The sequence below is a fragment of the Oxyura jamaicensis genome, chromosome 13 (assembly GCF_011077185.1).
Source record: "Oxyura jamaicensis isolate SHBP4307 breed ruddy duck chromosome 13, BPBGC_Ojam_1.0, whole genome shotgun sequence".
NCBI lineage: Eukaryota > Metazoa > Chordata > Aves > Anseriformes > Anatidae > Oxyura > Oxyura jamaicensis.
This window is the reverse complement of record NC_048905.1, coordinates 1,247,996-1,272,422: the sequence shown is the minus strand read 5'-3', so window position 1 is coordinate 1,272,422 and position 24,427 is coordinate 1,247,996. Positions and strand designations below refer to the sequence as shown.

General features: G+C 39.0%; 1 protein-coding gene across 5 annotated transcripts in view; it reads left to right on the top strand.

The window, feature by feature from the left end:
* The window catches only part of GABRB2 (gamma-aminobutyric acid type A receptor subunit beta2), a 191,207-nt gene that overhangs the window by 3,564 nt on the left and 163,216 nt on the right, over positions 1-24,427 (top strand). For 2 of the 5 annotated variants that reach the window (XM_035338275.1, XM_035338277.1), the window contains exons 2-5: positions 17,772-17,889; positions 18,691-18,920; positions 19,043-19,134; positions 20,077-20,144. In XM_035338275.1, the coding sequence (XP_035194166.1) occupies positions 18,844-18,920; positions 19,043-19,134; positions 20,077-20,144 (237 nt within the window). In that variant the 5' untranslated portion in view covers positions 17,772-17,889; positions 18,691-18,843. Of the gene's footprint in view, positions 1-16,877; positions 16,896-17,020; positions 17,042-17,445; positions 17,628-17,771; positions 17,890-18,690; positions 18,921-19,042; positions 19,135-20,076; positions 20,145-24,427 lie in introns of those variants that run through there. The other 3 variants (XM_035338273.1, XM_035338274.1, XM_035338272.1) reach the window with 3 other exon arrangements.

Here is a 24,427-nt window from a genome sequence, read left to right as displayed (position 1 = left end):
GTTTATCCCTGGTAAGTCTTTTTTAGCATCCTTACTAATAATTAATTGTCAGCAAATTATTTTGCCTTCTTCCTCTGCAATAACTTCTACTGTCTCTCTCCCACCTCCCTACACAATAAAAGACTGTTCATATATGCATTCATTGTAATATATGAATTATGCTATTTGGTATTGTATACATATTGTTACTACAGTTGTTTTTCTCCTTTGTAGGGGAATACTTCTCATGGAAATGCACTAAATTATTGAAAATAGCATACTACGGTTGACTGTATCTACAAGGAAAAAACTTTAAAACTTATTTGAAATTAGAAATAACAGAATTGACTTAATCCTAACAGCCCAACTGTTTAGGAGAGGATTCCGATTTCCAAACTGAGATGGAATGGATTGGAATGGCTTTCATTCGCATATTTCCTAATAAAACATGAAGAATAGAAGTTAATAAAAGCTTTCTGTACCACTAATCCTAAAATCAAACTATAAAAAAATATATATATGCTTAAATATCTTAAGACTCGCTGTGATAAAGACACTAACTCTACTTTATCTGATCAATGTTATGCTTCATAACTTCTACTTTATATTAGTTAATATTTCCTTGCCTTTTTTTCTTTTATTAACCTAATTCCCACCTTCATTTTATCCCTGAATTGAACTTAGCTCTTTCTAGCACAATCATAAATTTGGAAAGTTTAATATGCTGGTCTTTAGAAACCCTTGATTTTTTTCACTCTATTTTTTCTAAGTTTTGGGAGACACTCAAACATCTACCGCAGGTAGAAAGCTGCAGTGCCATGAAGTTCCCAGGCTGCATGTTGGTTTACCAAATGATTCCATTGGTTATTAAGCGCTGTTTTTAGCATCAGGTCCCTGTGGCTATGTCTGAAGCAGTGAGGATATAATAATACTTAATGGATGGTGTTTTGAATATACCATTAGACTCAGAAATTGTCTCCTGTAACATCTCAACTGTTCACATAACTGAGCTGACTTTAGGAATAATGCTGACTTGACTTCAGTCTGGCATCTCCCCATTAAATCAGCTGTAGAATTGTAACCCTGATCACACTTGCATCAGACAGTATTTGGATCCTAGGAAACTTGCTGTGATGAACTGGTAGATACAGAGCAGCTGTCACAGCTGGTGGTGGGGAAAGAAAAAAAAAGTACCAATGTTTTGATTGCCTAAAGACTGCTTACAGGGCCAACTCAAAGAAACTAAATTTTTGTTTGGCTGGATTTACGAAAGAAAAGGCAGGGATGTTTTTTGTAGTCCAAATTTACATATCGGCATTGCTAGAAGACAAATACATGGTGACTATTCCACTGGCTTCATTATAGCAATAATTTTTCAAGAGTAAATAGGTTAACCAAATTGGAAATACTGTTTCTTGTCTATGGGGATTCTCAGAAGAGGCACAGTTTTATCCCCCATTTACCTGAAACTAGGCAGTTTCATTTACTGCATCATATTAACTAAAATATATATGATCTATGAGATACTGAAAGAGAAATGAGTGTCAAGCAGCTACAGGATTTACCTTTTTGGTAAGTAGGCCACTCCGAAGCCTGCTTTCAGTTTATTCTATCTGCACTATATATTTTCTTTTCTGGAAAGAGTATTTTTAATACAAGAAAAATCCAGCCTTCTAGACTTTCTAGAGGTAGCTTTCTGTTTAGTATTGTTTTGTTTAATTACTATTATCTATGCTCCCAGGCAAGAAATTTTGGTCAGACTTTATCATGTATGTATTTTCTTTTTTTTTTTTTTTTTTTTTTTTTTACCTGAACATGCACATGTGCATATATCTTCTAGACTGATGTTTGGAAGAATACTTGATTCCAGAAGTACTTACACAATTTGAATATATTTTAAATAAATTCTGAAACCTGACAATAGAATGGGCAGAGGATACCTACATTTTTCCCTCTTCTCTCTTCTTTCTGAAGTTACATTTAGACAAGTAGTAATCTTCAGTGACTTAAAATTCATAAAAACTACTTATTTAAGAAATGTGAATAGCTGTCTTCATTTGAAAAGCATATTATAATATGATTTATCAATAATAATGTGGCATTGTGCTGTAGGAAGTAGAATAGCCACACAATATGAACTTCTCTCACTTGTTACAGCTGCTTGGACTGAAAGTTGTCTCATGATGGGTACTGTGGGGTCATTTAAGGTTGCCTCCCCTGACCCAGGCAAGGTCAAGCAGCTCACAGGGAATTCAGCAACTTCTTTAAGTCCATTGACACCTATTCCAGCAGCTCACTGAAGTATCCCATTTGCAAGTATTGTATCATACTGTGTTCCCTTTCTGTCCTTTAGGAAAGAGGCAGCAGAACACTGAGGGCAGGCAATGACCAGTCATTCAGGTTTGAATTCCTTGCCCCCTTTAAGTTCATCAAGAACTTCCTGCCAAAAGCTCTCTCATCTGCCTGCCAAATGTGTGTGGTCTGGCTGATACATATTTTTCTAAAGCAAAAGGTAACTTGGCATTCCAGATATGACTAAGTGATTTTTTTGCTGGGGTCAACCTATAGACAAAATTAAGATCAAATACTTCACAGTTTAAGTTTTTTTGTCTTTGTGATTTACATATTGTTTTAGTGTGGAAATACTCATAATTTTACTTTTACACTGAAGAATAATTAATGTCCTTTCTACGATGAATCCAACATTAAACCTATTTGATGCTTAATCATAAGCAAGAGATAGTCTGTCACAAGCATATATATATTAGATTGCAGAGTTCCAATGGAAAATAGATTTATTTGTTAATATGCTTAATAATAAGCTATTAGAATATTTAGCCTTGGATATTAGAGATTAAACATGATGTACTGCATTAAATATTCACAAGTAATTGTGAAATAAATCTTACTTGTGAAAGGAGCAAAGCCAATAATATATGAATTTGGAAAAGATGCTTAACATATCAATTATCAGTTCATGTACTTGCTGTTAATGCAAGACATATACATCTTGATTTATTCAAAATAGTCAAATATAGACAATGAACTTAACTAAACAAATACTAATTTAAATTCAGGTGTCATTTAATATAACTTTAGTTCTCATTCTAAGATGCACAATATAGTAAAAAGATAATAACAAGTAGAAGAGCCACTGCTTCTCTAGACTGGCTTACTCAGCAATCATAGAAAACTTTCCACTTTGGATTGCTGTTCCAATGCTATAGAAAGGCAGATAACCTAATATTATAGTTCTACGTTAAGGGCAGGAGATGAAACAGTGATAAAAATAGGTATACATTTGGAAACCGTTTCATTTTTCCATATGCTAATATCAAACTAGCAGGTCTCATAATCATCAGTCTCATTAGTGGCTACATTTTCAAAAAGGTCTCAAAAGGATCTTTAAATGTGAATAGAGATCTGCACAGACAAAACTGATGCAAAAATTTGAGGAAGCAAAAATTAGATGCAAAGTGTTAATATGGAACAGCTGGAATGCAATTTTGTGTGTATAGTTTGCACATAGGACAGCATTTTTATCTCAAAAATGTCTTTGTCAAGCTTTGAACAGTGTAATGGGAAGTTTTTACATTATTCTCTATTGTTCAAGATGACCATTTTTATAAAATGCTTAAATTTTTTTTAACTTATTAAATTTTGAGTAATGAAGAAGGGGCCAGCCTGAGAGCCAGGGACTCATTGATGCCAAAGACAGAAAGTTAAAACAGTATTGGTAACATACGAACGTGGTCCTAACATGAGTCTTCGAAGCAATAAGTATCTGTGGCAAAAAGGCCATGTGGTGTATCTTCGAGACCCTGAGTATAGGTGGAGACTCACTGGAAGGAGTGTAAAATTCAGCAAGTACAGGGATATATCTCTGTGTACAATAAAAAGCTCAGATTCAGAAGCTGAATAGCATGTTTTTCTGAGCAACAGAAAACCACTCTTCAAAGATCAAACAAAGAAAAACAACTCTCTAGTAACTCACTATATTGTTGATGCTATTGGCAGTCACTGCATATTTTTATTATACATTACTGCAGAACAACTAAAGAATGTTTAGAAGATAAAAATCAAATGTATTACATATTATTTGAGGTGCTTATGAATATAGAATTGGAGAGCTCCTTTTATCTGTGATTTATAACATGGTTAAATTTCTTAAAATTGGAGCAATGGCTTTCTAAGAATTATGATATTATGGCAGAAATCGCTGTCAAGTTTTAGTTGAAATTTTCTTTATTCTCTTCACCATAACATGCAATGACTTAGCTTTTGATTTACTTTGCTAAAATATTTATACTGAGCCTCCTAAACACTGAAATCTTCTTAACATAGATCCCATCATTTCTACATTGTATGTGATGGATTTTGATGGATTCTTTGAGCACAGTGAAAATAAATTGTATCTACCTACCCAGCGAATATTCACCAGTTCCCTGATTTATCCATCTTGTATGAAGATGGACTTTTCTGCTGGTATTTTGAAACAACCATCTATAAAAATGTTCTGTATTAAAAATGGATTGTTCATATTGTAAAAACCTTTATTATACCACATAATATGAAGTAATGTATTGATTTCCAAATATTTCTTGATTAATACAGAACACTTGTACATGCTATATATACATTAAAAATCATGCTCAGTCTTGAGACACTTAACCAACTGATACTTCAAATGGAGTGCATTACATAAATATAGATTCATGTATGTGATATCTTTAAGATACCTGGTAACTTTTATTATTAATAATTTATATTCCTTTTTTTCCTTTATTATTTCTGCCTGTTGGACTCAAAATGAACCTTGCCAAACCATAGAACTGTTTTTAAGAATACTTTCAGGAACAATTGCTAATTGGGACTGACAGCACAAGTTGAGAAAAAAAAACATGACAAAGTATAGTGGAATTCATGCCTGGGCAAAACACTGTTATGTACTAGTACATGTTGTTATCCCCAGACCTGAGCAGTTCTTAGGAGATCTACGGGCTGTGTGGTTAGAAATTTAGGTTTCCTATCTTGTAGAAAAAAATACGTTCTTAATAATTTTGAGTTTAAGAAGCAAATAGACAAATGTAAACTGAAACTTGTGTTTCTAAAGCTTACAGTAAAGGTATGCAGAACTTGCAGATGTGTACCTATTTTAAACAATTTTAAGAAAGCTGTTCTAAGTACTGAAACAAGTCATTGGTTTCCAATCAACTGATACCTCTTCAGTTATCAAAAAGTTTCTAATGGTAATTGCTAATGTCAACTCTTGAAATTCTAATCTTGCATATCACCTGTGGGTACTAATTTATTGCATAAGATTTTTACCTTTATCCAACCTTACTTCACCTCAGTTCATCTCTTGTTCTTTCTTTAAACACACACATATCCCTTTAAAGTGTTTTAATGTTCTTTGCATTTTATATAAATCACATATTCTTCCTCCTGTGTTCTCCTTCCCCATCTGCTCTTAGTTAATACTTCCCTTATTCTGTGGATATAGGGAGGGCTTTTAAAAAGTCTTTTTAAGAACAAAACTTTCTAGCCCAATATGTCACAACCTATAGAACAATGTTTAAGATGCATGCTGCAGAAATCAATTTTAGTATATTGTTTAGAATTTGTGACTTGATAGGGTTGGAATAATAAATCAACTGCTTTAGGATTTCTCTAGCCTTGTATTAAAAACAAACAGGCAACAAATGTTTTTCTTCCTGAAAATTCAATTTTTTAACATGCGTTTAGTCTCACCTCAAAGCAGTTAATGGCTGAATTTTTCATGAATCTATGTCATGCTTTCTTTAAATTTATAATAAATTTTGCCTGTAGGACCTCATCCAAATACTGCTACTGTGTTTCATGCATCATGAAGTATTTTAAGGTTTTTAAGCTTTGGTAGGTCGTTTCAACACCTTAAATCCAATACCTTGGAAAGGAACGGGACATTTAATGGAATTATTCCAGAAAGTAAAGGACAGTATCACAATGTTGAAAGTATGTATTTGTTTCCAGAATTGACTGGTCATTTCTGTAACAATATTTTGGATGGGTTCTGTTATTGTTGTTTTTATTGTATTTTCTTAAATAAGTAAAGCCTGTTCTTTAGGAATAAATTTTTCATGTATCTGAATCAATTTGCCAAGAATCAGCAAGTTGCTTTGTGAGTGTAGTGACACAGTGGAACATATTTAGAAGGCATATGGTAGAGAAAGCAGGGTGTGCTACACCCTGGGAGATCTCTTCCTATTTTCCTGCAGTACTTCACTGACTAGAGCACATGCATATGGGGCTCTCTTGAATGTGCATTAATTGAATAAGAGACCACTTCCTAATGATGAATTCTATGCTCATTTAGTTTTTCTTGTTTACAAAAATAACACCCTTGAACAGTCAGTATATAATAATTGCTGGTCTCCACTAAAAAAAATAAATAATGTCTTTTGTTATTCATGATTCAGTTGTTTTGTGCATAATATAAAATTTCAGATGAAGCAAAGGAAAGAAGATGACAGAAGTGTTAAAAAATATATACACATAATATAGGTACCTATTCTCTATACATGACTATATGGAGAAGATAAGTAAGACATAACATAATGCACATGTCTAGCCTGTGTTAATCTTTAGCTGCCTGATGTCTTGTTTTCAAGCACATTGACATTTGCAATAAAGGGCAAAATGCCTTTTTTTTCTTTTTAAAGGGTCCCCTATATTGCAATCACAATAGTCACAAACGTGGTTACTTTTAGGCTAGCATGTGTTTCAAATATCAGCAGTATCACTGAGCTCAGTGTGGCCTGCAACTGCTGAGAAGCCTGAGTAATTAGTGCACGCTGAGTTTCATGCTGCTATATCTCTGCTTCTAATACCTAGGCTAAATATAGTTCCACAGGAAGCCCCGTCAAAGATACTGTAATGTACCTTTCACAAAAATTCATCTACAAGTTCAGAGTTAACGTACTACTACCATCTTTCTTGAAGAATCAAAACAGGGCTTCAGTGGGATAGGAGTCATGTAGAATCTTTTGTAGCCTACTCTAAATGTTTTGATTCCCCACTATTTATTGAAATCTGTCCTGAATTATATGTCATGAGGAAGAGTATGGACTGTCTCCAAAATCAGCAGCAATTAAAAATAGCATAAGTTCTCTGCATACTGCATCTGGACATGAATGATCCAAGCAAAGACTTTATCGTATTTACTCTATTCAGAACTTAGGATAGGATAGTGGTCTAGCTGCTTCAGTGGTCAATAACAGGACTTAAGAGGGAGGTATGAAGCCATGGGATTTACCTGATTTTGCATCTTGTTGCAGTCTAATCCTATGATTATATGTGAATTACAGTTCAGCATTCATAGCAGAGAACAGGTGTTCCCCTTTCTACTTTTGCCTTCCTGTTCATATGTTCATAGAATCGTGGAATGGTGTGAGTTCAAAGGGACTCTAGATATCGCCTAGTTCCAACCTGCCTGCCCTGCATAGGGATACCTCCTGTGTTATTGGGCAAGTTGCAGCCTTTTGCATATGCTTCATCTGACTAACAGAGCTACTTTGAAGTGGCATGTTATTTTATATTTATCTTAGTATTCTTAGCATAAAATTTTACTATAATATTAGCATATTTATAATTCCTTAATTAGAATCCACGTAGCATACTGTGTATGTTCAGCTGTAACCTGAAAGAATTTTCTTACTCTTAAAAGGCCTAAAAATTCTATCTACCAGTTTTTCACTTTAATTTGTCAAGCGTTGTGAAAAGTGCTCATCAGTTAGAGAAAGAGTTCATTCAAAACTTATTCTGGTGTATGCACTTAAATTTTTTTTAACTCTGAGTTTCATAGGTTGTCTGATAGTGCTTGCTACTGCAGTTTTCATTTTTTTCAAAACTAATGAAGTCATGTTATTCACATAACAATCTGATCGCCCCTCATATTTCATTCACTGCTCTTATACTTCTTAATATTTCTTCTTTGGGAGTGCTTCTCTTTCTCTCTTACATGGAATCATAGAATCATTTGTGTTGGTAGAGACCTCTAAGATATCTAGTCCAACCTTTAACCTAGTACTGAAGTCCACCACTAAACAATGCTACTAAGTTCAACATCTACACGTTTCTTCAAGACCTCCAAGGATAGTGACTCAACCACTTCCCCGAGCAGACTATTCCAAACTTTCTGTAAATAAATTTCTCCTAATATCCAACCTAAACCTCCCCTGGTGTAACTTGAAGCTATTTCCCCTCATTTTATCACTTGATGTTTGGGAGATGAGCCCAATCCCCACCACCCTACAACCTCCTTTTAAGGTAATTGTAAAGTACAATTTTGAGCCTTCTTTTCTCCAAGCTAAACAATACATGTAATATACGCATATTTGTACATATATTTCCTATTCACTGTATCTAAAGAACTAAACCAAAAACAAAACAAAATGTCTCACTTGAAGATCTATATGGGTACTTACTTCCCACATGCCTTCTGCAAAGATTCTAAAGGTTTTTTTTTTAACCTTAATTTGTTCTTTCTATTTTTGGCAATCATATTTGAATTGCAACCTTCTAGCCAGCCATTGTTTAGAATCTTCCTGCCTTAACTTTGGCAGTTCCATTCAGAAAAAGTGTTACTTTGCTATACGCTTTCAGATATCCTCACTAAATGTTCAACAGGAGAGTGTCCAGGCTGATTCATACAGATTTTATCTTCCATTGAGTTTTCTTCATTGTCTTCATAACTGCTGTATCTTACTCATTCAAAAAGTAACTAGGTCCCGAGTTTCAATGTCACAATATTATCTTTTAGTTTGATCTCACAAAACATGTCAAATTTAATTAAATTATGTTTACTCTGTACTACTTCAACCATACTTATTATACAAATTATTTCAGGAAGTTACTTAGGGCAAAGTCAAGAATAGCCTATTCTCCTGTATGCTTCAGAAAGAGCTGTTCCAAGATGCAATTGTTTATTACTTTCAAAATTGTCTTTCCAATTTATGCTGTGATGTGACATCCAACTAATTCATATTTGGTATGATATTTTCCTAACAGAATTTGTTATAGATCATCCTACTCATTCTGAAGACCAGCAAATGCTTTCAGCTGTAGGGGTGCTCTTATAACCTGGTCATGTAGTAGCATGTGCATGATCCTAGGTTCTGACATCTGAACTAAAACAGAACAAAGGTTATTTATAAATATTGCTGAATTGGCTCAGGATACACCACTTTAATATAAGAGTTATCCATCAGGTAGACAAAACCAGAAGCTTTGTGTAGTGACCCCGTGCCTAAAAGTCAGGAGTTTTTGGTTGGAGGGGGCAGGCAGGATGCCTCTTGTCACATTGATACTGAACAACACATTCAGTGCAGTGAAGAAAGACAACATAACATTGGTGTGGACTTCAAAATAGTTTAATGCTGTATTGGATGTATACAGTCATCAGCAGAGTCATCATCATTGGTTTTAAGCAAATAAGAGCCAAGGGTAATATTAATAAACAATATTTGACTTGTATTTTGCATTTTTCCTTTCAGGATTGAGGTTATATGCATATCTAACTTACATATATAATGGAAACACACTGTATATTCACCTACTGTTACCGACACAATTTTCTTCATAGATACGTTTATATACATATCTTTGGCACTGATTGAAAAAATTGTCGTTTCAGCAGTGCAAACCTTCTCTCAAAGAACTCCAAAGCTTACCTTAAGGTTTCTCATTGCAAATCATTATTCATGTATTTATTGTTCTAATGTAGTTTTAAAACAATTTGTCATACTGTTCACAGTTTTCCTCTTCTGGTATAGGCCATAGGAATGAGAACTTTAAAATCCTATTCCTGAAAAGAAATGCAGGATTACTAATGAGAATATTCAAAACATAATAATGCCTGAAGTGTTTGCATTCTTCCAAGAGATAAGTTCATTCCTGCAAATACATAAAGGTATTTGAAGGTGGTGAAATAGAAGGAAATAGAATGTTTTTCTGTTTTTTCCTCAAAACAAAGTCAAAGACCGAATGGTGAAATAATCACTTTTATTTTAGAGGCATTATAAATTAAAATAAAAAAATATTATGTAGAAATACAAAATTATACTGTAATAACCTTCAAAATCACTTCATACAGAATTATATGTGGAATAATGGTCAAATCTGTGCATATGGCAATTTCCCCTGTGGGGCTATAGACTCATACAACATCATCTGAAAATTGATAGGTTCAGAAAAAAATGCCAAGTGCATATGACAGCAACATCCATCAGTCTTGCCCTGTAAAGAGGACTCTCATCTGTAACCTCAACAACAGGTTGTGACCATGTTAACTCTATCTTTTATTTAGTGTAAAAGGTCACAATAGGGACTAATGCAGGGAAAAAATTTAAATGGGACTCTTCCTTTTATAGCTTTTTGTAGTTGGTCTTTAGCCCTTCATTTCTTGATATGTTCAAATGAGTCTTGATTCTTTATGGTGATACAAATGACCAGTATTTAAGACTGTAACTACAGAAATGAAAATATATATGAAAGATAGGTCCATCTCTTTCTGTACCTATCTGAACTCTGGGACGTGCTGAACATCCAAGTTTTTCATGTATACAGAGTGAGATTATCAGGCTTTGTTGTGGAAGTTACGAAAAGCATGCTTGGCTTTTCATAGTAAGCTAAACAGCTAGCTGTAACCAAAGTTAAGCTAAATACATAAAGGTGAATAATTATTGCACTATACAGAGGAGGTCTTATTCTGCATTCAACTTTGTTTCCTTTATAATGATGTTTGTGGAGTTATTGCTGATTTACATCAGCAATATATAAGTATATAAGTATAATAAATATATATAAGTATAAGATGTCAAAAATTGCCATTTTAAGACATGAACATTATTTAAATGTAGAGCAGTACTTAGAGTTTGCTGTGTAACATCAAATATGGGTATTACTCAGCTGCCTTTTATCACCTGTGAGAGTAAATTAACAAAGGTAATACTGTGATTAGTATTACTTAATCAAGCCTCAAAAAGCATAAGAATCTGAGGATGAGTTCATTTCCATCTAGTACTGTTTTAGATAAAATTTGCAATTTATTTCCTTTTAATTTCCCTGGAAATGTGGTATAGACCGTATAGGTAGGAAGATATTGGATAATCAGGGCTCTTGGGCACTCTTCCAGTTTTCTGCCACTTGGTGCTTTGTAAGATGGGTCTTGATGTTGCTACTCCTGAGCTGAATGTGGATTTTACCATTAATTTCAGTAGGAAGTGGCCTGGGCACTTAGCCAGCATGAGCTTCATCTATCTCATCTGTAGATTTGGCATAATATGATAGAAAGTAACTCATTTGCATTAATGAGACCTCCGTCAGGTCATAGTTGTTTGTAAATTACCAAGTATGAGCACAAAATGGGGTGGGAGAAGAGAATGAATGGTAACTACCCACAAAAGCATTGAGATATTTTAGACAGATCCTTGGATGCAAAATGATAAATACGGATGGTATCACTAAGTTTTGTTCAGTGTATGGCTTCTTGAGAGGGATTATTCTACAGTTGTTTTGTTGTGGTTTTGTTTGGCTGTTTGTGTTTTGCTTGTTTGCTTGCGATTTGTTGTTGGTTTTTGTTTTTGTTTGGTTTTGGTTTTGCTTTGTTTTGTCTTGGTCTTGTGAACTGTTTTCCCATGTTATTTTTCTATGACATGCTTGCAACAGCTGTGTAATCCACACTAAATTAATCTTATTTTCTGTTTTCACCTTCTACTTCTCAAGTTCATTCACTCATCTGGTTTTAAGTAATTTGTACTGCTTTAGATATGCCCAAGTAAGTTGCATCTTAAAATGTTCTTTCTGACGAGTCAAAATAGTGTATTTGCATTTGCTGGCCAGGCACATTGCCATCCTGACTGGCCTTAAGTCCATTTCCATGGTATACCATTTAAGTAATAATGCCCTTTCTGTAGAAAAGTGATATAGCGCTATAAAATACTCTCAAATCAATTCAAAAAAACCTATTCTGTTCATTTCCTGCTGAACAGAAACATCTTTGTGTGAAATTTCTGTCTTCCAGCATCTGCAAATAGGGGCAGATCACTTGTACACCAAGTATTGATTCCATAATACATTTGTCCTGTATGCACAAAGTTAGCACCGGTAGGGCAAAATGTGCTGCAAACCATGTATTTATGATTATTGCAGCACTTTAGGACATATGCCCCACTCTAGGACTAGCCAAGGTTTTAAGGTAGAGGGGAAGGAAGAATATTGGCTTGAGCCATTTGGGGTGGGAATAGAAGAAGGTGCAAGATGATAAGGAGCACTGTGTGTTCTCCATTTGTTCTCAGAGAAGGCTGGAAGTAATAGCTCTGTGTGTTTGCAGATGGCAAATTCATCTCCCTTTCTAGCACACCAGTAAAAGGACAGCTATAATCCATTGTACAGTCAGATACAAACCTGTACTCTCCTAGTTTTCTTAAAGAAAAAAAAAAAAATGCTTGAAGAGCAGTTAAAGTATTGCTTACATTCATTGACAGTACTTCTCTTTGAACTCTGTCGCTAAGATTCTGGTTTTTGTTTATTTTTAACCAGAATGATAGTTTACCAGATGATATAAGGATCTTGTTTAGTTGGAAAATGTATTGAATAATACAATTTTTAATTAAATGTGTAAAATATTTTGCATTTTTAAAATTGATCCACTGATTATGCTTTGGCTGTCATATGCTGGTCACAGTTGGTTTCTTTGGGTGTCACATTTTTAATGTGAAATCTCTTACAGCTACAAATGGTAAATTAGATAAAAAGTCTCCTGTGAGGTTTCCTTATTTACAAGAAAATAAAATACATTTTTAAGTCTCAATCTGGATCAAAACATATTTGGTAGTTGATATCACAGAGCTCTGGAGTCTCAATGATCACTTCAGTAGTCTCCCTTTGTCCAGAGAATAAAGAACTCATGTAAGAGCTGTGTTTGATTTCTGAGAAAGAAGCACTGTTTCACATTTTAAATGTTATTTTAAATGAGCAGGTGGTTTTTTTCTTTCCCTGGTCTCCCTTGTAAATGAATGGCTCTTCTTTCTTCATATTTCACTGTGTTGGAGCATTACCCTTGCCTCTGCTATTCTTTTTTCTTTTCCACTTCACTACTTTTCCTGTCTTTTTTAACCAGACTCAAAACTGGTTTTAGAAGCTTAAATAGCTTTGAAAAGAAAATAGTTTTCATTTTCAGCAAAAGCTTCTAACCTAAAAGCTCTAGAACCCTCAGATATTGTTTTTAACAATATTCTAGAATGTATTATTCAACAACAGCAAATTCTGAAGTCAACTCTGTCCAAGAGAGCTTAGAAATTAAGACCAAATCCTGCAATCAATTGATGCAGACAAATGCCACTCCATTAATTTAATAACAGGTTTCTGCAATCTGCTTTCAGGGCTGAATCTTATGAGAACAGTGTGGAGGAGATTAACACACACACATTGACATAATCTTGGTCTGCATTTTGTGCAGCCTTTTAAAAGTTTTACTATCCTTACCCTATGCAGTCACCCCTCGTGCCCTGCTCTGCCTTCTTGTCAAAGGATGTGTATACTGTAGATATTTCCTAGCTATATAAATGCCAATGTAACCAAAATTGAAGAATTCAAAAATTGTTGTCTATGTAACTGTTAAACTAATTTATTCCTTCACTTTGAAGGAAATGGGGCTTTTTGTGGTGCCTCATAGGAGGATTGTAGATTTCATTCCATCATAATTCCAGGTGCTGCACATTTTGTATTTCACTCCAGCCCCCACTGAGTTGCTGACAATTGCCTTCAATCAAAGCACTTGTGGATGTCTCATACAACCTTTTACTTCCATTTTTGAATCTGTACTTTGATTTCACATTAAAAGACTTTCTTCAATATACATGTAAGGCATATTGATCCCAGGCTATACAAAAAAACAAGAGGCTATATTTTTATTAAAAGATATAACAGTTATTTGATTCAGAAAATGCTATCTGGCTAAGGAGTTGGGTTAAGTTCTTATCTATAATGTCTTTAACCCTGTGGGGACACCATGCAATGAGTCACGGAATGAACAAATCTGAACCCCAGTAAATGAAGTCTTACATAAAGATGCAAACCAAATAGAGACTGTTACTTGCCCCCTCTCATTTGCTCTCCTCTCACAATTAAATGAAATTTTACCTGTATCAAGTGATACTTATTTCCTAAGCAATTTATCACATTCAGTTTCTGTACAGTACTCATTATTTCACCTGTTTTTAAGGGCCAAAATTGGCAGGTCATACACTATTGTCTTTGTTGGTTGCTTTACCACTTTGGAGATTTCTAGATATACAGTATTCAAAGCTAATACGAATCTGGAAATCTCAGATGATTTTCACTACACAAAACCAAATTCCATTGGCCATGAAGAGTAGAATCAAGGTGCATCTCGATGAATCATTTGTTTCTGTGCATGTGTTGTAATGCCAATCTCTATACTGATGCAAACAGGATGGTGTATGGTGCATGGATGATGACATAGATCTGACCACCTAAAAGGACAAGTGAAACCAAGATGGGAGTACATTCAAACTTTGTTCAGGAGAATTTTACCATGCTTGGCTGCTTGATTTTACTTGGATCTATAACTTCACAGAAGTTGGAAATAGAAAATGCATCAAAGTAAATTTTTACAAGGATTCTGCTGAAAATTATAGAATAAAATTTTATCTTATAGATGGAAACAACTCTCAACAGAGTGTTTCCAGTATTACTGCATCTTACCAAATGCTCAAGAACTCAGGAAACATTACTTCCAAAGAACAGTACGCATACCTACCTGTTGAGATGCAGTGAAAGGATTTCTTTTAAAGTGGGGTTTTAACCCTTTTTAAAGAGGGGTTTTTCACATTACTCATGGTACAGAGATGCAGTTCCTGGGCTGGCATAAATCAGCAGCTTTTTTTATGCCAAGGGACTGGAGTGACTGGCTCACTTAAGAACCTGTCTGGAAATTTTTATCCCATCTGAAAATATATTTTGCAAAATCTATACATTTACAACAAAGTATTTTAAAATCACTTCAGAGCAGTTCTTGGTACATGGTCTGGGATATTGCTCACGGTGACGTGAATATATTGCTACAGTCAAGGGCTGACAAGATAAAGTATGACGTTGCCTATAGCCCATTTCTTACACAGTGTTACACAATGGCCAGCAAGGATAGCAAATTATTACTTTAGCGTGTTTTAATGTTATTTGGGTATTATTTTGAACTCTTCAAAGCTGAAAGCTAAGAATCACAATGGTCTGCAATTGGCATCCAAAATTTTGGTTTCTCTGTTATCTCTGTAGTACTTGTAATCTCATAATAATTTTAGAGCTAAAAGTAATTATCATATCCAACCAGGAACCAGGTTGTTTCTCCATTGTAAGACACTCCAAATCTTAGATAGCAGTCCTTAAATATGTTACACAAAATGTTCTGCATCTTGCCAATACTGTTGTTTATACCAGTCATTTCCTTTCCTTTTCAAGCAAACACACAGACACAAGTGAGAAAGAGGAAACCATTTATCTGACAAGTTGCTTAAAATAAGATGGAGATTCTGAGGGTGCTAAAAAAAAATAATAATAATGAAGGTGCTAAGAAATTTATAATTTTGAAATTCTGAATTTGAGATAGACCAGAACTCATGGTCAGACAAAAAATGGTACTGTCAAAAGCATATAGCAAATCATTATCAGTTTTCAAAAGGTAGAGTATTGTATAACTTTGTACTCCGTGTCAATACTTAACGATGATACCTCTATCACATAGGCTTGTCTAGGCACACAAGGACAGGCATGGTGGTAGGATGTGTTACTGGTGTGGACCCATGTAGACAGAGGGGCGTTCACATTGAGCCAAAATCATAAGTTATGGAGAGCATCCCAAGTGTAGCTCAACAGAAGCTTTTAAAATATATATATATATATATATACACACTCTCTCTTCCACATGGAGTGCACCATTATATCCATATGTACTGCATTTGGCTGAGGGATGCTCCGTGCCTCTTTATTGGAGCAGCCAGCCTGAGAACAGGTTTCCCTGCACAGGGGTGTCCTAGGGCAGAACAAACGTTCCCTCAGTATCCGTGCGTGCACGGGGAACAAATGCTGGATACACTGAATTCTCGAATTCATTGTGTGCACTGGGCTAGCACTCCTAGGGAAAGATGGTTCTTTTCTAGACCCGATGTTGCGTTAAACTCTACATAAAAAGTCCTGTCGCTCTAGCACTGGCTGTTGCCAGCTCTCAGGCTCTGGTTTGAAGCTGGTTCACGTTCAGACACGGTGAACGCGCCAATTCTGTGGTGTAAAGGCAATTAATATCTGAGGCTTAGAACCAGTTGAGGGATGGGCAGCGCTAGATGCGGTCCCACGTTATCACCCGCGGCTGAATTTCACAGTGCGGGACCAGCGTCCTTGAGCCCTCCGTCCTGCCTTATGATTGCAAAAGGGGGGAAAAAATGCCTGTTATGCACATAAAGCAACCTGATTCACCGCACGAGGTATCCACCATCTTCCTTTGGGGCTGTATTTCAGGAGGGTTGAGCGAAGCAGCCCAGCACTGTAAGAGCCGAAACCTCCAGCGGCGGACGGGGGCGGCTCCTGCCTCGGGCAGCCACGCACCCGTTCGTGCTTCGTCCCTTGCAGTGGGACTCTTTAAATACACTCAGGGGACTCACGCACACACACACACACCCCAGATCTTGTCTGTTTCATCTGGAAAAGTATTTTCTCCCTCTGTAATTCTCATGGTTTTCAAACGGGAGAGGAAAGTAAGAATGCCCTAATGAATCCCCTCCCCACCTCCAGCAGTCCTAAGGAAGCTCACTTTTTCCCTGCAAGCAGAAAACCGACCCAACGCTTGGTCCCGGCGGCGCAAGGTGGGGCTTTAAGGCAGTGTCGGCGGGGGGGGGGACACGGCTCCTTCGTGCCTGTGGCACCTGCGCCCCTGCCTTTGGCCGGGCCGGGGGAGCGGCGCTGCCGGAGGGACGCGCCCCTAGACTTCCCGTGGGTCCGGTTTATCCCGGTGGGCTCCCCAGGATCCCGGTGGGCTCCCCCAGGGTCCCGGCTCGGCGGCACGGGGTGCTGCGGGGCCCGGCACGCCAGACGCCGGGCTGCGCGAAATGGCCGCCTGCTGCCGGGAACCGCCGGCTCTTCGCCACGCCGGCTTCGGTTCCCTGTGGTTCCCAGGGGAGACGGCGTCCCACCGCCTCCGCAACCAGTCCGCCCTTCGAGGGCCACCTTCTCCTCTTCCTCCTCTTCCTCTCCGGGCAACCTCCCCAGCTCCACGCCTGCCGCCGAGCCCACGCGTGGCCGTGGGGCCGGGCACGGGGCGTGCGGCACCGCGTTGGGCTGGGGGCACAGCGGCTCTCCGGAGCTCCCTCACCTCACCTCACCCTCGTCCCTCCCCACGCTGCATTTTTTCCCCCTTCTCCTCCCCCATTCTGCAGCTAGTTAAATATTTCTTTTGGTAATTGACGCCCCCGGTGGTCCCGGGCCCGGCCCGGCCGTGTGCACGCCCAGCGCCGATCGCTCCGGCAGCGCCGGGCGGCTCTGGGCGGCAGCAGGAGCAGGAGGAGGAGGAGGAGGAGGAGGAGGAAGAGGTGTAAAAGGTGCTGTGAGCACAAGGCAGATTGGCGAGGAATCCTTGAAGTCCGCTGCTTGTGGTTGTTTTTTTGTTTTGGTTCGTTTTGGGTGGTGCTTTTTTTCTTTTTCTTTATTACTTCTCTCTCTTCTGTCTCTCCTTTTCTGTTCAGGATTTGAATGTCACTCAAAGCATTCCCAAATCAGCTTTCTACTCGTCTCTTGTTTCTTCTGAAGCATTAATTGGATCACACGCTGTATTTGGAGAGCTCGGGTGGCTCACCCACGAAGGTAAGGGGGCTAGCTTGCGAACCTGCACCGGGTCTCTGTGCCCACCGAACGCTTGATTCCCTTTCGGGGAGTTGTTTTTTTCCCCTTCCTCGGTCAGGCTTCTCTCTGCCTGAGGACCTCGCATCCCGGGGTTAACCACGGGCTGAGATACGGAGACTGCGCTGGCCGAGCCGGCCGGGGGGAGCGGGGCCGGGCGGGCGGCACTGAGGGACCGGGGGGAGCTGACGGCGGCGGCAGCCGGAGACCCTCTCCCGCCCCAGTGCCTCTGCCCCAGGACCAGAGCCTGGCAGCACAGTAAAGCAGGAAGCAGCCTAATCCCCTTTTACAATAAACTATTCGTCATAGCTTTTTTTTTTTTTTTTTTTTTTTTTTTTTCCTCCCTTTTTTCGTGAGAAATCCTGTAGGCGCCCATCTCCCCTCCTCCTCCGCCGCCCGCCCCCGTTGCCGTCTCCGGCTCCTTTGTCCGCACCTCGCAGCTCTTCAGGCGTGTCTTTCCAGGGATGAAAAGTTAGGCTGCCCACCTGCCCCTGGCGCCATACGTACCCGGTGCATTCCCTTTTGTAACCTTTCCCCCCTCCGTGTCAAATCCCAGCCCGTCCAGCCCCCACCCCCCTTCAAACTGGGTTACAAAGCCGCTGTGCCCTGCACAACTCCCAAAACTTCGCTGCTTGCTGGGATTTATATTCTCTGCTAACAAAAAGGACAACAAAAATATACTCGAGCCTCCTGTGCATGACTTTTTTTTCTTCTTCTTAATAATGCATTTCCTTCTTCCCCTTTAATTTTTTTTTTTTTTTCAAGGAAATTTGCTCCATCTCCAGCAGCAACCACTGCTCCTTTTGATGTTGTGGTACGCCGTGCGCATGCGCCTCACATTAGAATTACTGCACTGGCCAGAATAAGTTGGATCTCTTCTCTTCACTGAAACCCTAAATCATATCAAAAGCTAAAGGGATGCTGAGAGTCCGGAAGAAGGGTTACTTTGGGATTTGGTCCTTCCCTTTAATAATTGCCGTGGTGTGCGCTCAGAGGTAAGTGATGAACATTCTCTTTTGCTTTACTTTGAATTGCTCTGCATGTTATTGCGAAGGGAAATGTATGGCTGGGGTCTGGGAAATAAGAAATGATGTATGATTATTCTCTTTTTCTTTAGTGTCAATGACCCTAGTAATATGTCACTGGTAAAAGAGACCGTGGATAGACTGCTGAAGGGCTATGACATTCGCTTGAGGCCAGATTTTGGAGGTAATTTGACAGCTTTTGACTAGGAGACGTTACATATCCGGGCTGCTGTACCTTAGTGTGCGTGGTTTTGAAGCGTTCTGTGGATGCTGTTGCGCTGGAGTGTGTGATGCCATTTTCTCAAGCTGATCCAAAGTTAAGCCAATTGGTACTCGATTTTCTTAGTACAGGGCGCTCTTAATGCGATCATTTACACGTCTTTAACATTTAGAACTGGTCCCACATTGTGTGTGTGCGCTGACAATTAACCTGTAATTCAGCCCGCGTTTAACTGGCTTTCTCGAGATGCAACCCCCTCAAGTTTACCCAACGTTGGCTCCTCAAAGCCTAACGTGCCTGTGACCGCGGTTACTATTTTTGAGTACAAGCTGCGCTGCTCGCTGATACTCAAAAGGCATTTAACCCCCTGCGCGCTTCCCCTTCCCACTACTTGCTCTCTCCGGCCATTTAGTTCTTTCGGAGGGGTCCGCTGGGGGCTGTCCGTCGTGTGTCGTCGCCCCCCCGCCCCCCGGCCCCCGGGCCGGGCACTCGCAACCCCCCGGGGCCGCCCCGTCCCGGGCTGAGCGCGGCGGCCGGTGGCGGAGCGGCGCTTGCCGGGGCGCGGAGGAGGGGGGGCCCCTGCGTCCCCTCGGGTCCCCCCGCCCCCCCCGACCCCCCCACGCAGCCCAGCTGCCCGCACGTGTGCGCATTACATAAAAGCCGAACCCGGCGCTACCCGCGGATGGTGGCAGGCTGCTTTCTTTGGGGGGCTAGGAAGGGGGGACACGGGGGGGGGAAGGGAGGGCGCGCACACACACCGCACCTCGCTGTCATCCTCCTGGCTTTTTCTTCTTCGTGTTCGTAATCCTCGTTTCGTTTTTTGCCATGCCTTAGTCCCTTGTAACTCTGGTAAGAATGAGTTAAGTTCTTCGCGATCACATTGCGGACCATCTTGTCGGTTTGCAGGTCCCCCAGTGGCCGTTGGCATGAACATAGACATTGCCAGTATAGATATGGTGTCAGAAGTCAATATGGTGAGTACTTAGGGGCTGGGGGCTGCTTGCTTTCCGCGGGGGGAGGGGGGGGGGGGCTCTCGCATCCCCCCAACTCCTCCCAGGCGGAGCGCTGCCCGCGGCCTCCGGAGCTCCAGGAGGGGGGCGTCGTGTGTGTCCTCCCCCCCCCCCCCAACCCATGGGGCTGGGGGAGGCGGGCGCCCTGGTGCCGCCCGGCTGCGGCAGCTCCGGGGGCTGTGGCCCGCGCCTTGCCGCGACCAAGATCGCCCCCTGCTGGCCGCGCGCCCCCGCCGCAGGCCGACGCCTCGGCGCGCTCCCGCGCAGCGCTCCGCGGCCTCTCCTCTTCGCCTCCGGGCGAGGAAAAAAAGCTGACCTCTGCTTTTGTCTCTCGCCACCTTCTCCCCCCCCCCCCCCCGGTGTTATGTGTGGGTAAAACCCCCCCCCCCCCCCCCCCTTTTATTTAAGCATTACAAATCGTTTGCTGTTTTGTCTGACCGGGATGCTTTCAAATAATAATAAGAATAAAAGGCAGATTTGACTTATGTGTGTAACCAAAGCACCTTTTTTTTTGTAGCCTGTCACTGTATTCATGGTCATGGCTGAGTGAAAGAAGTTTATGTGTTTAGTTTTCAAGATGTTTATCTCTCTTATCTGAATAGTTTCAACCATCTGTGCTCAGGTGTTGCTCGTAGGACAATTGCTCAATGCTTTGTATGTTTTACTTTAATTACCTGGGAAACTAAAGAAGAGCAGATGAAATAAGACGTCTCAGCTTTTTCTTACTGAAGAGGCTGTTCATGCTTTAGACTAAAATTGCATTTACTTTGATTACTTGGAAATGTTTGAGGTTAAGTTTTGAAGTTATCTCAACACTTTAAGGACAAAATATGGCCTTAGACTCTTGAGGGTTCACACACAAAAGACAAGAAGATGCTGAAGCATGGTAGCAGCAACTGGTACAAAATACGTGTTTTTGTGTGACGTTTGTTACTACTTCTAGAATTCTGTTTGAAAGAACCTTTCTGTTATTTTGAACTAGTTGTAAAGAAACATCTTTCTAAACAGAAATGGGATTTTAGGGATACTGCTGCAATTGTAATGATGTGTTTGGAAATAATATTTTGAAATTTATCACTTGTGTTAATGTGATTGTTCTACTGAAATGCTTTGTTTAATGCCTTAGTGGCATGTTTGTGTTCTCAGCAGTGTTGACAACATTTGTTCTCAAAGTGGGGGCTTTCTGTGATGTACAGGAGTTTTTCCATAATGTAAGCTATAGCCCTGGGCCTAATCTGTGGATGACCTTAGCTGTGTTGTGAGGTCTCAGTGACAGAACTTGATGCTGCTCTTTCAAGATGCCAGGAAAATGCTGAATAATCTCACCTTGAGCAACACCACTTGTGAAGTAAGGGGCTAAAATGCACTTCTAAACTTTGTTTACGCTAAGCTGTTAATGTAGGATCTATTATTTTAGTATTTAGGACCTATTATTTTAGTATTCTCCCTTCTAGAGCTTTAAGAGCAAAGAAAGAAAATTGCCTTGTATTTTAAAAGAGTTTTCATTAAAACTAGTCTGGAAAGGAGAGAGAAGAACATAGTTACTTTTTAGGCTGCTAGGAGCAGTGTGGGAATGCTGAGGGTTTTCTTGATGGAACTGCAGTCTGCTAGGTCTGTATTACATCTCACCCCTTCCAAAGTGGAAGGTAGTGCAAAATATTTTCTTGTTTATTTAAAGAGAGAATGTTTCAGTGATTTCCAGAAATTTGGTCTCCAGTTAAAGGTGATAGCATATTGCAGTACTGTGATATGCTGCTCGTAGACTGACTATAAAACTGCATATTATTTTTAGTATTCTGAAGTCAGGTTGTTATGTCTCTATAATGAAATGTTTGACTTTTGTGAGAAGTTTTTTCAGACTGTCTGTAAAACTGCTGGAGGGTCATGTATAGTTCGTTTTGTCACACGTTTGTCTAAAGTCTTAAATTACTTGAAGATGATAACCTGCTTCTTAAAATCTGCCATTAATTTTCCAGCTTTTCTCTTTCATTTTACAGCTTCAGAAGAGATTCCAAACCACGATTACTTTCTTAATCTGCTTTAAATGTAACATGTAACAGTTCATTTAGCAATGAACTGTACACAAATATTAATATATCCTGATAGGCCTGAAGTAAATGGGAAGAGAGGCATTCAGGCAGAGAACAAAGTACTTGGCATACAAGGCCTTAACTTGTTCATTGCAAAGTCACCAGAATTTGGCCTTGATTTTGGTAGAAACCAAAAGGAATACCATTGAATACTAGCTGTACTTTTTAGATACAAAACCTTTTGAAATAATGAGAGAGACACACATGGAAATAATCTTTTGGATTTATGGGCCTGTTTTCTGAGCAATGGGCTTGCTGTTGCTCACTGTGTAGTCATGGTAAACACCATTGACTTAAGATAAATGCAAATCATTGCCTGGGGTCATGTATTAACATTAACGATATCAAATTTTTGCTTTGAGGTGAGACTAAACAATGACTGTTATTTGGCTTGAACTCATTTCTGTTAATTCTGATGTTAACTTACTATAAAATACCAGCCTTCCATTTCTCTTCCAGTCCTGTCATATTCTGCATCTGCTCTGCAGGCAGAAGGCTTGTCTTCAATATCATGAAATATCATAAAGCTTTTACTTTGTAGAATAGCAGAACTTAGAACAACCATTACAGAAATTAAATGTATGCTAGGGATGCTTTTAGACTTTGAGTTCTTACAGAGCTGATGAATATTTCTCATTATGATCAGCTCACAGTGTAGCAGGTTTTACAGTTACATTCCAAAACCTTTTTGTATGCAATAGAGTTAAATCTGCTAGCTGTTTGCTTGTTTAACCTTTTGTAGACAGAAACTTGAACTGGCATTTTCTTGCTTTTCAAAAGTAGTTTTTAAGTACTGGTACTTTTGAACATAATTCAGAACACTGAATGAACATGAGAAAAGTGAGAGGTTCAGGCATATTTGGCTGTCAGCATGTGTCATGGCTATTCATACTCAGTCCTTGCATTTTGTGAGGAAATAATATACATCAGGTAATGATTCTATGCAGTACAGTATAGACTATGTCTAACTCCACTCACCTCTTTGGACCAGGCCTTGCAGTTGTTGAGTATATACTTTAGGCTGGTTGCACTGTAGATTTTCTTTAAGTTTATCTTATTCAGGTGACTATAGAAAACCAACATAGAGAAGTGTGAAAGCTATTTAAACTGAAAGTATTTTCCTATGTTAATTATTTTGATTTTATGTAAGATTAGATATATTGCAGTGAGTCTAATGCAGTATTCTCAAGAGACTTTCCAGGTGTTTGTTACTTTACTTGATTGTTTCATCTTTGTTTCCTTTTCCTTGATAATAAACATTTCATTGTAAAAACAATGCCTCTAGGGAGCTTACGTCTTTTTTTTTTTTTTTTTTTTTTTTAATAACTAATGCCAGCTGGGATGCCACATTTCTCCATCTTCATCTCCTTAGTTAACTGTTGATCAGTCCAGTTGACAACACAGTGACTAAGACAGTCCTTCATCTTCGTTTTCTCCCACTCCCTCCAAACAGTTCCCTCATAAATTGCTGGAAGAAAATGGTGCAGGTTCATTAGGTAGTACTGAAATAACTTTTTTTCAGAAGCAGCTGAAGATTGCAAATATGTTGTACTTTTGATCCATGCAGATAAGACATGAATATTTCTGTGGATAATGTTGGTTATGTAGTGGTTTTCAATGTCTTGGCTTATTCTGTGTTAAATAGGTCAAAATCAACCCTTCCCCTCCCATCCTCCCCTTCCCTTGGTCTACAGCTATTTTGGGAATCTAGTACAGGATGTCTTGAAAAGAAGCAGAGATGTTCCATGGTTTTATATTTATTTATTTATTTATTTATTTTACCCAGTAAATATACATGTTTTTAGGTAATGATTTATATATTTAATTAAATAAAACTCTTCACATTGGGGGTTTGTGGAGAAGAATCTGAACAGTTTTTATTTGAAGTATTTGCTTGCCTACCATTGTACAGATTTTGGCACAGAGATTTAGGACATGTACATGGAGTTAAATAGACACAATAGACTGGTTTGTCTTAGTGGGAAACATTTGGATTGATTGAGTGTATAATCCATCGAGTGGGAGCTGCAGAAACAAAGGAGTGATCATCATCTAACTGGGTGAGATTTACTTATTAGTATATGCCAAGTTTTACAGAGCACAGCCTAATAACTTAAGAGCTCTAAAAAAATGCTTTTTGTATCATGTTTTAAATTC